General features: G+C 50.8%; 1 protein-coding gene across 1 annotated transcript in view; it reads left to right on the top strand.

Moving 5' to 3' along the window:
- CNTNAP2 (contactin associated protein 2) overlaps nt 1–13,848 on the top strand; it is a gene marked incomplete at its 5' end in the record, with an annotated part of 1,317,366 nt that overhangs the window by 1,207,689 nt on the left and 95,829 nt on the right. The window contains 2 exons of the mRNA XM_007955953.1: nt 717–850; nt 11,754–11,847. Of these exons, the coding sequence (XP_007954144.1) occupies nt 717–850; nt 11,754–11,847 (228 nt within the window). The remainder of the gene's footprint in view (nt 1–716; nt 851–11,753; nt 11,848–13,848) is intronic.

Here is a 13,848-nt window from a genome sequence, read left to right as displayed (position 1 = left end):
GGGTGTGGTTTGGGCTTTGCTTCTGTGAAGACTGACAGCCTTGGAGACCCTGTGGGCAGTTCCACTCTGTCCTCTAGGGGCGCTGTGGGTCGGAATCAACTCCACAGCAGTGGGTGCGGTTTGGGTTTTTGATGTATGAGACAAAGAACCCTAGTGGTGCTCTGGTGACGTGCTTAGCTGCTAACTGAAAGGTCAACCTGCAGGTCCACAGGAGAAAGCCCTGAAGATTGGCCTCCGTAAAGATTTCAGCCTAGAAACGCTATGGCGCAGTCCTGCTCTGTCACACAGGGTTGCTATGGGTCATAATCGACTTGACAACACTAGAGAGAGACAGACACAAAGAGGAGGGAGGGGAGAGGAGAAGCACAGAGAAGAAAGAGACCCTTCCCACCTGGCAGCACGTTGCAGGGCCCCCACTGCACAATGGTGTCTGTGTTCTCACCCTCCACTCCAGGCACAATCCGTCACCCGTCGTTCACACCACTTCCTGCTTCAGCTTCAGGGCGGAGTCCACCCGAGGCTCCTCACTGGTGGCTCACTGAGCTGAGTGCACCCAAGGCTGCTACCCAGTGGATCACAGGGTGAAGCAGAATTCAGGAAGCGGGTGTCCGTGGGCATGGACTACGAATGGGGCACAGTGGAAACCGGGAGCGTGGGTGATACTGAAATGTGGCTCAGGGCAGAGTCATCACCGCTGTCCCTCCTCTTCCCTGCAGGGAGCTTGCAGGTCCGGTACAACCTGGGTGGCACCCGTGAGCCCTACACCATCGAGCTGGAGCACAGGAGCGTGGCCAACGGGCAGCCGCACAGCCTCAACATCACCCGCCAGCAGAGGGCGCTGGTGCTGCAGGTGGGTGCTGCACGGGGCCGGGCCGCACAGGCGGGGGCGTGCTGGCGCCGTTGCCACCTCCGGCGCTTGGGCGGCCGTGCGTTTGCTGTACTTCCTTCTACCGACTCCTCGCCATGGAACGGGAAGGCCGTGCAGACCTTGATGAAGGCAGTGCGGGGATTGGCAGTAGGCACCCTTTTCAGGGAGAAGCCAGGAAATCCCTCGTGATTTCCAGGGTCCGCCACACACACCACTTTGTGAACTCATTGTACCACATCTCGATGCCCTCAAATGGCTGACACTTGCTGCCTGTGGGACAGGTTCGCTGTGTCTGACTGGCCCCCACGCACACAGTGAATCAGAGTGGCTTTCCCTCCGTGGATGCTGGGCCCTGCCCTCCGCACAGAAAGGGTGCTTCAGGGTAACGCTGGAGTTGCGTCTCTGGCCCCTTGGTTGCCCCCTGTGTACTCACCTGCCTGTGCACTGGAGAAGCCAGGCTGGGAGACGCCGTGGGTAAACCCTGTGTGGGGAGACGTCCCTGGGAGCCGAGCCAGGATCAGGCTCGGGCCGACCTGGCGTCGCTGGGAGGCATTCAGAATAGACACCCGTGGGAGAAGGGCAGCAGGCACCCACTCATCAGGGGCACAGGTGTCAAAGACCACGCCCCAACCACCCCCAACCCCGTCTCCCAGGTGCCAACAGACAGCACAGTCATACGTAGTGTGGACTTTTCCAGGGGCCTGGGCAGTGCATGCTGAGCCATGGGCAGGAGGGCTCTGTCCCCAGAGAATGATGACCTGGCTTCTAGCTTCTATGCCTAATCTGCTCTTTTTTTAAATTGTGATTTGGGTGAAAGTTGACAAAGCACGTTGGTTTTCCATTCAACAGTTCATACACATTTTGTTTCCTGACATTCATTGTGATCCCCACAATGTGACAGCACTCTTCCCACTTCCTCCTTGTGTCCCCCATTCCCTTTGTCCTTCTCGCCTCTCCATTTTTCTTTTAAGTAGGAGCTCTGGTGGTGTCGTGGTTAGAGCAGTTACTAACCAAAAGGTCAGCGGTTTGAACCCACCAACAGCTCTGCTGAAGAAAGATGAGGCAGTCAGCCTCTGAAAAGATGGACAGCCTCGGAAACCCCTCTGCGGTGCTGTGAGTCAGAGTCGACTCCGAGGCAGCGGGTCTGGAGGTGCTTTGAAAGCACATTTGCTTTCCCAGTTCTGTCCTTTCGGACCCGGCCTCCTCCTCTGTTGCGAAGGGATCATCGCCGTGCTGCTGAGCACCGCGTCTGTACGCACTCAATAAATGCCCTTGCCAGATGCGTGCACTGGGGATTCTTTCCCCCTCCTTTTCCCTTATTTTCTCCTTGTTCATTGCTGTCATGTCAGCGCCAACTCATGACAACACATGTACAATAGAACAGCACACCACCCGTTCCTGGAATCTTCATGATCGTTGTATGTTGGAGTCTGTGGTGGTGGCCACTGTGTCTGTCCATCTCATGAAGAATTGCTCTTGTCTTCTCCGACCCTGCACTTGACCCAACATGGTGTCCTTCTCCAGCTAGTGGTCTCCCCTCAGGATTTCTGTCACCCCAACCCCCAGTCAGGCTTTTTCTCCACTGTTCCCCAAAACCCACTCTCAGCAAGATCCTCAGTGACCTGCTCGCCAATAAACCCAAAGGTTAAGTTTCAGTTTTCACGTTACTTGGCTTAAGGATGGTATCCGGAATAGTCCTCACTGGCCCTCCCGGGCAGCACAGGCTTCTCATCTCCCCTCTGTTCAGCCTCCTTGGCTGTTCCTAACCTCCTGTAGTCACCATGCTTCAGGGCTGTTCTTCACTCCCTTGGTGGCTCATCCAGGTCCATGATTGTAAATGGTGTCTATACCCCAAAAAGTCCCAAATTATTATCTCAACCCACATGTCTCCCTGACGTCCAGATTCATACACCACACTGACTACCGGACATCTCCACTGGATGCTCAGTAAACGCACTGAACAACTCCAGATAGGACTCCCCATCCTTCCATCACTGCCCCCCTGCAGTCTTCCCAGGGAGCTGATGGTTACTCGTCCTGCCCGTTGCTCAGGCCAACTGGAATCGCCCTGCGTCCCCACTCTCTTTGTCTCACACTCACACTGGGCCATCAGGAGGTGGTGCCTCACCTGCCCTGGGAGCCTCCATATCTGGACCACTTCTCAGCCTTCCCAGCCTGAGCCCCACCACATCTCCTGGGCAGCAGGCTACTAACGGGCGTTGTACCGCCTTGTCCTGCAGACTCCTCCCTACACATCCACTGCAGTGATCCCCTGAAAGTGACCTCAGAGCGTGACCTCTGCTCAGAACCTCCAGCAGTCCTCACTTCTCTCAGAGAAAACGCCGAATCCTTGAAGATAGCCTATGTCCACTCCTTGACCTCATCTTGACCCTCTCAGCCTTGTAGCTCTCAGCATTGTAGCTGCACTGGCGAGCAACTGCCCACCTTAGGGGATCTGCACAGGCTGGCCCCTCTGCTGGGAGGGCTTTGCCCCAGGAGCTGCCAGGTCAACATCTTCCAACTCTTCACTCAAATCTCCTACTTCAATGGGGCTTCCTTATTTATGATCCCAGCCTGACCTCCTGCCTCACACCAGGTCCCCCTTACGTTGCTACAGTTTGGAAGAGGGGCTTAATATTTATCCCCTTCTAACATGTTATACTAAGGAGCTCTGGTAGCATAGTCATTAAGGCAATTAGCTGCTAACTGAAAGGTTGGTATTTCAAACGCACCGGGTACTCTATACCATTTACTAAGTGTGAGTGTATGTGCGCATGTGTTAGTGTGTGTGTGTGAATGTGTATGACTTTGGGTGTATGTAGGAGTGTATGTGTGTGAATGTATATGTGTATGAGTGTGTATGAGTGAGTTTGGGTTTATGTGTGTGTGAATGTATGTGTGTGAGTGTGCATGAGTGAGTTTGGGTTTATGTGTGTGTGTGAATGTGTGTGTGTGAGTGTGTATGAGTGATTTTGGGTTTGTGTGTGTGTGTGAATGTGTATGACTTTGGGTGTATGTAGGAGTGTATGTGTGTGAGTGTGTATGATGAGTTTGGGTTTATGTGTGTGTGTGGCTGTATGTGTGTGAGTGTGCATAAGTGAATTTGGGTTTGTGTGTGTGTGTGTAAATATATGTGTGTGTGTGAGTGAGTCTGGGTTTATGTGTATGTGTGAATGTATGTGTGTGAGTGTATATGAGTGAGTCTGGGTTTATGTGTGTGTGTGAATGTATGTGTGTGAGTGTGTATGAGTGAGTATGGATTTATGTGTGTGTGAATGTATGTGTGTGAGTGTGCATGAGTTTGGGTTTATGTGTGTGTGTGAGTGTGAGTGAGTTTGGGTATATGTGTGTGTGTGTGGATGTGTGTGTGTGAGTGAACTGGCATGTGTCTCCCTGAACTAGGAAGGAGACGACATGACGCGTGTGTGTGTGTGTGTGTGAATGTGTGTGTGTGAGTGAACTGGCATGTGTCTCCCTGAACTAGGAAGGAGACGACATGACGCGCGTGTGTGTGTGTGTGAATGTGTGTGTGTGAGTGAACTGACGTGTGTCTCCCTGCACTAGGAAGGAGACGACATGACACATTGTGTGTGTGTGAATGTGTGTGTGTGAGTGAACTGGCGTGTGTCTCCCTGCACTAAGAAGGAGGCGACATGAGGGCAGGTGTTTCTGTTGGGTGTGTCCATTAACATGTCACAAGCACCTAAACCAGAGCAAGGCACGCACAGGTACTTGGTAAGGGTGTGTTGGTTGAATAGACCCAGAATGTCTCCTGGTTTCTCCCACGTGACCCTTGCTCAGGGAGACTGTCTCCCATCCAGCAGATGCTGGTTTCCTCCCCTGGCCCACCGCTGCCATTCTCCTTGCTCTCTGCCTCTAGACACCACAATGTGTCATGTCGTCTCCTTCCTAGTGCAGGGAGACACACGTCAGTTCACTCACACACACACATTCACACACACACACACACACGCGTCATGTCGTCTCCTTCCTAGTTCAGGGAGACACATGCCAGTTCACTCACACACACACATCCACACACTTTAGCTTTCTCTGCCTGTGTCATCTGGGTGGGCCCAGCCAGGGGGTGATGGCAGGACAGTGGAGGATGAGAGGAGAGAGCTCAGGTTTTATTATTTCCACCTCTGCCTGTGTGCCCACTGCCTGGCAGGGGGCTCTGCTCCTCTACCCACTGGCACAGATCCTGTCAGCTGGCCCCCAACCATGGCAGGCTGCCACTCACTGCTCCCTCTTGCTTCAATCTCTATCCTAACCCCCTAGTGCTGCTGTAGCAAAAAAAAAACACCACAAGTGCGTGGCTTTGTTGTTGTTAGGTACTGGTGAGTCAGTTCCCACACATAGTGACTGCATGCCAACAGAATGAAACCCTGCCCAGTCCTATGCCATCCTTACAATCTTCGCTGTGTTTGAACCCATTGTTGCAGCCACTGTGTCGATCCATCTCATTGAAGGGCTTCCCCTTTTTCACTAATCCTCTACTTTACCAAACACGATGTCCTCTTCCAAGGACTGGGCCCTTCTGAAAAAGGCCCAGAGTATGTGAGGCGAAGTCTTGCCATCCTCACTTCTAAGGCATGTTCTGCCTATGCTTCTTCCAAGGCAGACATGTTCATTCCTCTGGCAGTCCATGGTACATTCAATATTCTTTGCCAAGACCATAATTCAAAGGCATCAACTCTTCTTCCGTCTTCCTTATTCATTGTCCAGCTTTCGCATGCATATGAGGCGATTGAAAATACCATGGTTTGGGTCAGGTGCACCTCAGCCCTCAGAGTGACATCTTTGCCTTTTTACACTTTGAAGAGGTCTTTTGTGGCAGATTTGTCCAATGCAATACATCGTTTGATGTCTTGACTGCTACTTCCATGAGTGTTGAATGTGGAGCCAAGTAAAATGAAATCCTCAACAACTTCAGTATGTTCTTCGTTTATCATGATGTTGATTATTGGTCCAGTTGTGAGGGTGTTTGGTTTCTTTATGTTGAGGAATCCATGCTGAAGGCTGGATGGAGTCTTCAATCTCCATCAGTAAGTGCTTCTTCACTTTCTACAAGAAAAGTTGTGTCATCTGCATGTTTCAGATTCTTAATGAGTTTTTCTCCGATCCTGATGTTGCATTCTTCTTCATATAGTCCAGCTTCTTGAATTATTTGCTCAGCACACAGATTGAATGAGTACAGTGAAAGGACACAACCTTGACACACACCTTTCCTGATTTTAAGCCACACAGTATCCCTTGTGTGTTTGAATGACTGCCTCTTGCTCTGTGTACAGGTTCCTCATAAGCACAGTGAAGTGTCCTGGAATTCCCATTCTTTAAAATGTTATCCATAATTTGTTATGATCCACACAGTAAAATGCCTTTGCATTGTCAATAAAATACAGGTAAACATCTTTCTATTATTCTCTGCTTTCAGCCAAGATCCATCAGGCATCAGCAGTGGTATCTCTTGTTCCACATCTTCTTCTGAATCCAGCTTGAATTTCTGGCAGTTTTCTGTTGATGTTGCTGCAACCATTTTTTAATTACCTTCAGCAAAATTTTACTTGTGTGTGATATTAATGATATTATTTGATAATATCCACATTTTGTTGGGTCACCTTTCTTGGAATGAGCACAAATATCAGTCTCTTCCAGTCAGTTGGCCAGGTCGCTGTCTTCCAAACTTCTTGGCATGGACTGGTAAGCGTTCCCAGCATTGCATCTGTTAGTTGAAACATCTCAAAGGGTATTCCACTGATTCCTGGGGCTTGTTTTTCACCAGTTTCTTCAGTGCAGCATGGTCTTCTCCCCTCAATACCATTGGTTCGTGATTGTATGCTACCTCCTGAAATGGCTGAATGTCGACCAATTCTTTGTGATATAGTAACTACATATTCCTTTCATCTTCTTTTGATGCTTCCTGCATCATTCAATAGTTTGCCAGTAGAATCATTCAATGTTGCAACTCAAGGCTTGAATATTTTCCTCAGCTCTTTCAGTTTGAGAAGTGCTGAGCACGTTCTTCGGATCTGGTTGTCTAACTCCAGCTCTTTGCACATTTCATTCTCATTCTTTGCTTCGTCTTCTCAAGCCACCCTTTGAAAGCTTCTGTTCAGATCTTTTACTTCATTATGTCTTCCATTCACCCTAGCAACCCTGATCAAGAGCATACATGAAAGGTGGCTTTAAAGAGCAGACTTCTACTTTCTCATCGTTCTGAGGGCTAAAAGTCCAAATCCGGGTCTCAGCCGTGCTGATTCCTTTGTGGCCCCTCTCCGGTTCCAGTGCCTGCTGGCGATCCTTGGGGTTCCCCTGCTTGTAGGCAATCCTCATGTGACCTTCATTCCCCTTGTGTGGGTGCCTCCATGTCTGCTGTTTTTATAAGACTTGACTCAGACTCAGAAAGGATTAGGTTTCACACTCACCCTACTCTAGTGACCTCAGGAACATAACACAAGAAACCCCTCTTTACAGACAGGGTCACACTCAAGGATACAGGGGTAGGGCTTCCACTTTTCTTCGGGGGACACAATTCAATCCACAACCATCCATAGAGCCATCGCAACAAAATGCACAACACGGTGACTCTAAGAATGGAGCCGAGAGTCTAAGATGAGGACACCCCCAGAGCTGTGCTCTCTCGGGTCACCTCTGGGTAGGAGCCTTCCTTGTGTCTTTCTGCTCTTGGCGCCCCTTGACTCACAGACCAATCAGCACACGTTGCCTTCCCCCGTGTGTGGCTCTGTCTCCATGTCTGTCCTTCTCATTTATGAAATGCTACTTAGAATGGATTGTGAGTAGGCCCTACCCTGCTCTGACAGGACCTTGTTAACAGGTAACATCTGCAAGGAAAGTCCTATACCCCCAAACAGGGCCACGGTCACTGTGCAGAATTAGGACCTCAACATACCTTCTGGAGGCACACCACTCCATCCAGAGCACCCCCTCCTCGTGCCCGTCCAGGTCTAGGGTGGTAACACTTCTGCCCCTCTGCCCTGCTGCCTCATAGTCCGCCTGCCCACCCCTCTGTTGCTTTAGGGTAAAATATGCTGTGTAAATGAAGCAATGGAAGCTTAATGTAATAATAACTTTTCTCTAAACAACTCACCATGTATAATGAATAAATTTGATTATTTTAAATATAAATATAAAAATACATTTTATAAAAACCATGAACTACTTTCATACCAGAAAACAGGTGGGAATTTGAAACATAATCTGGTTGAGACATTGATTTTTAATGTAGAAATTTCATGTGTGAGTCAAATACAGACATCTCCAAGTCCTAAATTTTTCTGACCAGATTATTTGAAATCATTTTATAGTGTTTGGGCCACTGGGGCTGAACACTTCTCTCGTTCACAGGTGGTTGTAGGCGTCATGCAGACTTACGGATACAGAATCAGCTGTCCTTCAAACAATAATAAACTGCTTTAATAGTTTTCACTGTTTTTCCAGTAGGTGGAGTACTAGACTAGAGAAAGCTGATCAACAGTTGAAGGCTTCCTTTTTTATTTTATTTATTGTTTACTATTTTGAGAAATTTTTTATATAAAACATAACTCCCCTGATGGGCTCACTGACAGTTTTAACTGCATCAGTACCCCGGGATTTCAGTGCCCAGGACCGTTTTCTGGCAGGATCCGTGCTTACACGGTGACAGTTGTCATGTGGAATTTTCACACTGTCCAGGAAGCTGTCAGGAAGCCCCCAGACAATGCTGAAGGAGAAAGAACACAGTTGCAGCAAAGGCAGGTCCGTCTCCCACATCCTTTACTGCTCACACCATGGCTTTTCTGGAACACACAAACATACACACAGGCACACACACAATTACACACAGACACATAAATATACACAACTACACACAAAAATACACACACATCCACACAAATGCACACCCAAATACCCCACTCAAATGGGTCAGGGCCTGCCCTCCTCCAGTGTGGCCTCATGTTACCAGTAACATCGTCAGAGACCGTATTTCCCAACAGGGCCACACTGCCGTCGGGACTTCACATGTCTCTTGGGGATGCAATTCCGCCAACAGCACTGGTCGTCCTTTACAATGACCACTCCGTTGTACATTTCTTGACATTGACAGACGCTCCTAAAACGCCATTAAGTGAAGGAAAAACCAAACACCGAACAGTATGTGCAGTTGGGGCCCGTCGAAGCTTCGTAAAAATGGAAGGACTATACTGGTAGCATAGTGGCTAAGACACTTGCCTGCACCAGACGGCTGGCGGTTCAAACCCACCAGCCACTCCTCGGAAGGAAGGTTGGGCAGGTTCAAACCCACCAGCCACTCCTCGGAAGGAAGGTTGGGCAATCCTACTTCCGTAGTGATACTGCCTCGGAAACCCAAGGAGGGGTCGCTATGAGTCGGGTCTGACTCGACGGCACATAACAACAACAACAACATACGTAAGAAACTGACTCTGTCACAAGGTGGTTTTTCCTGAAGTCTGCAGGCTTTGGTTCTCTATAATGAACATGGACTGCTGGTGCCCATCTTTATAGCCCCTCCGTAAAGCCTACTGGGAGCTCTGATAGCCTAGTGCCTAAGACACCTGAGTGCTATCCAGAGGGCTGGCGGTTCAAACCCACCAACCACTCCTCGGAAGGAAGGTTGGGCAATCTACTTCTACAGTAATACCACCTTGGAAACCCAAGGAGGGGTCGCTATGACTCAGGTCGACTCTGCGACAGTGCGTTTAGTTGAGGTAGCATAGTGCCTAAGGCACTTGACTGCTAACCAGAAGCCTGGTGGTTCAAACCCACCAGCCACTCCTCAGAAGGAAGATGGGGCAATCTACTTCCGTAGTGATACTGCCTCGGAAACCCAAGGAGGGGTCGCTATGAGTTGGGTCCGACTCGATGGCATATAACAACTAAATTATAAGGGTTGTTTAGCGGAATCACCACTGGGAGGTGCGGTATGTGTGTGAGTGTGTGTGAGTGAACCATGCGCCCTGGGTTTTGACGAGCGGCGCCAGGAGCAGGGGAGGAACAGCAGTTACCGCTAGGTGCCTCCAGGTGGCGCCCAAGGAGCTCGCTCCCAGGTGGCCGCAGCAGCTGAGCGCCGCTGTGCTCCACAGAACCGACTGCTTTGCTAAGGACGCACTTGACGTTGCGGAAACTGCGAACTAAGTTGGAAATCCTGCTGTTTCCTTGGACACGCGTCGCGGCCGGACGCCCATCCGGGTTGAAGCGGTGGCATCGTGCGGCGCCACGCTCCCCTGGCTCTGTGGCCCTGCTCTCCAGCCCCCTGCGCTTCCAGCCGGCAGCTCAGGACTGGCTGCGGGTGGACAGCCCGCGGGCCACCGCTCCCCCGGGTGAGGGGCCCTTTAACACCCGAGGCTGTAGCCCGGGACCCAGTCACGGCCAGCGCGCTCTTCCTCCGGGAGACAGCGCACAGGGTGCCCGCGAGCCTGCCTTTGCTCCTGTGTGTACCTGAGCACGTAGGAAACCTCACTTCAGAAAAGCTGATAGCGACAAATAGGTTTCTCACCGGTGACCCCAAAGCCCAGGTCTCCGGGAGCTCGCAGGTGGGAAACAACAGTGGACTGGTCAGCTGTGGAACACGAGGCAGGAGCACCCTCGGGGCGCCAGGAGCCCTGTGATCTGGGGAGCTTCACTTGCCCTTTGGACAGGGAAGCACCTAGCTCTCAGTGGGAGTGACTGTGACCCCATTCTCCTTCCAGGTCACCTTGCTCCCCAAAGAATAAATCCTCGGGGCTGGGAGAAGCCACTCTCCCGGTAGCAGGGTGCAACGTGCTGTGTATCTCAACATCTAGAAAAGTGGATGTGGGAGGAGGGTGTGTGTGTGTGTGTGTGTGAGTGTGTGGGTGTGTGGGTGTGAGTGTATGCATGTGTGTGTATGTGTGTGGGTGTGTACAAGTGTAGATGTGTATGAGTGTGGGAATGTCTGTATGTGTGTGAGTGTATATGTGTGTGTACATGTGTGGGGGTGTGTGAGAATGTGAGTGTGTGAGAGAGGGTGAGTGTGTGTGTACACGTATGCATGAGTCTGTGAGTGTTTGTGTAACTGTGTGTAAATGTGTGTGGGGTGAATGTGTGTTGAGTGTGTGAGTGTCAATGTGTGTGTTAGTATGAATGTGTACATGAGCACACGGGTGTGAGTGTGTGTGAGAGGGTGAATGTATGTGTGTGTGTTAATGTGTGCATGAGCATGTGAGTGTGTATGAGAGTGTATGTGTGTGAGTGTGTGTGTGAGTATAAATGTGTGTATGTGTGTGAGTATGTGTGTGTGCATGAGCCTTGAGTGTGTGTGAGTGAGGATGTGTGTGAGTGTGAATGTGTGTATGTGTGTGAGTGTGTGCATGTGTGCATGAGCCTTGAGTGTGTGTGAGTGTGTGAGAGTGTGAATGTGTGTGAGAGTGTGTGTGCATGAGCACATGAGTGTGAGTGTGTGTGAGAGGGTGAGTGTGTGTGTGAAGGTGAAGATCAATACTGCTCTGTCAGCTGAGAGTATCCAAGGGGGGTACTGGGAACTGAGAGGATCATGAAGAAAATCCACGAAGCGTTTTCTGTCTCGCCCGTCCTGGCACAGATGGGATCAAGCGGACTTGACTCCATTAGGACAAGCTAAGATCTTGATCCTGTGGAAAGGGCACAGAAGCTGCAGAAAATCCATAAGGGTTTTTGTTTACTGGTCCACCCTGCTTTCTAATAATTATGGCAAAGGCTTACAGGGACGACCGCTTCCCAGGCTGTCACTAGGCTATCACAGCAACCAGGAAAGACATCCAGAAACCAGGGCTGCAGGGTGATGTCTCTCTCTCTCTCTCTCAGGGAAGGCTTGGCCTCCGGGATGGTAAGACCTCCCTTCTAAACATGTCTTATTTTCCTTCTGCAGCTCGACCACTACCCTCGCGTGACTTACCATCTGCCGAGTTCATCCGACACCCTGTTCAATTCCCCCAAGTCACTCTTTCTAGGAAAAGTTATAGGTAAGAATCGGGTTGCTGAGCCGTGAGTGTAAGTTAAGCATGTGTTCTGTGTAAGAGTTACATGGGGGTGTGAATTTTGTCTTCCACGGGGACTGTCAGGAATATGTTCCAGGCACAAGACAGGTTGTGCTCTTTTTCCCATGATTGAAGCACATGTTACCAATGCATCTCTGGGGTGACCTGACTCGTGAAAGGGCCGTTCGCCTGTGGGAACCTGTGAGTGTGAGGGTGGCGGCACCGCAGCACTGGCCGCAGAGCCACATTGCAGCAGGCTGGAGGGGGGCTGGGAATGTTGATGTTGGTAGCGGTCATCGTCAAGTCAGTTTCTGCACCATGCTCACGTTCATTGCCATGTCTGAGCCCAGGTGGCAGCCACGGTGTCAACCCATCTCATTAAGGGTCTTCCTCTTTTGCACTGAACCTCCACTTTACCGAGCATGATATCCTTCTCCAGGGAATGGTTCCTCCTGATAACACGTCCAAAGTATAAGCGAAGCTGATTATCTGCTCCGACGTCTCCTTGTACTTGGAGTTCATTGGGCTGTTAAAGCCTTCCACCCACCGACAGTATTCCCACTAACCTTCTCTTGGTCTAAACACATAAACTTGGCTCTCTCTTCCTCTCTCTCAAGAACTCTCCCTGGTGGTATCTGAAAAAGTAAAGGCACATAAGAATTAGGAAATCATGTCACAACCCCTGCCTCAGTGAAGCCAGCCGTCCCAGAGCTCTCCTCCTTGCTCCAGGAGACTGGAGTACCTCACTGAAAGTGTGGGTGTGATCGGCCAAGGACACTCCCATGTTTAGTGGAAAGGCAGCAAAAAGTACTTTTCCTCAGAGAAAGCAAACTTGAGCCCAAAAGAGGAATCATGAGGTGGGTGGTCACATGGGGCTGGGAAGGGCGCACAGTGTGTGGGAAGTGGCGACTGGAATGGCAGTCAAGGCAAAAAAGTGGGGGCCAGGCAATGAGGACTGGAGAAGGAGACATCTTGCAGAAGGCCAGCCTCTCTGTAAGCCCTTGTGATGCATTTAGTCATTTATCTTCATAAAATTCCACAATGCACGCAGATGGTTGCCTCCATTTCACAGATGAGAAAACAAGGGCACTGGGGGTTAAACTACTCTCCTAGGGCCGTGAACGAGGGAGTGGGAGAACCAGACACCCGGAGCCCTGCTCTTACCAACTGTGCTCCAATCCCTATGTAGAACTGAATGGAGAGAGACACAAGAGGCAGGTTTGGCAGCAGATGTAAGTAAGGTCTGAGGCTGACCGATTCTGGCATCATGTGCCAGCAAGTGGCCGTGAGTAGGAAGTATCCCTGTACCTGGAATCAGGAACACACCAGCCAGGCTGGTGATCAAGGAACCAAGGGAGCTGCACACCCGGTAGGGACTAGACTACATCCTCTGTGAACAAGACGGCAGGGAGTGTGGGGAGTTTGCCCACAGACAGCGAGAGCTCAGGTGTTTGGAGGCTCGGTGGCAGACTTCTCAGCTTCCATGTGGGAGACCGGGTCCAATGCCCGGCCCGCGCTCCTCACACGCAGCTGTCACTCGTCTGTCAGGGAAGGGTCCTGTGCTACCAAGCTGCTGAGCAGGTCCCCACAGAGCTTGCAGACTAAGAGGCCAGGAAGAAAGGCCTGGGGACCCCCTCTCTAAAAGCAGCCAACAAAATCCCCGTGGTCCCAGACTGCCGTGGGCATGAGTGGGCTGGGTTCCTGCTGGGGGCCTGGTCACACGGACTCTGCAGGATTGGCTGTCGCCCCTGTCCATGAGCTCCCAGAGACCGGGACCGATCTCAGAGTGTCTGTAGTCTAAAGGCCTTGCATGGAGCAAGTGCTCATAAATACTCATTGCATCATGAACAGGAAAGGGGAAAAGAACAAAGGAATGCCAGTGCAGAGACAGGGGTGTGGGTGTGACTGCAGGGGACAGTGAGGAGAGGAGGGTGTGGGTGTGACTGCAGGGGACAGTGAGGAGAGGAGGGTGTGGGTGTGACTGCA

This window comes from Orycteropus afer, unplaced genomic scaffold (genome assembly GCF_000298275.1).
Source record: "Orycteropus afer afer isolate SDZICR_OR568_19922 unplaced genomic scaffold, OryAfe1.0 scaffold00556, whole genome shotgun sequence".
NCBI lineage: Eukaryota > Metazoa > Chordata > Mammalia > Tubulidentata > Orycteropodidae > Orycteropus > Orycteropus afer.
The sequence above is the reverse complement of the archived record's forward strand: the minus strand, read 5'-3'. Positions and strand labels throughout refer to the sequence as shown.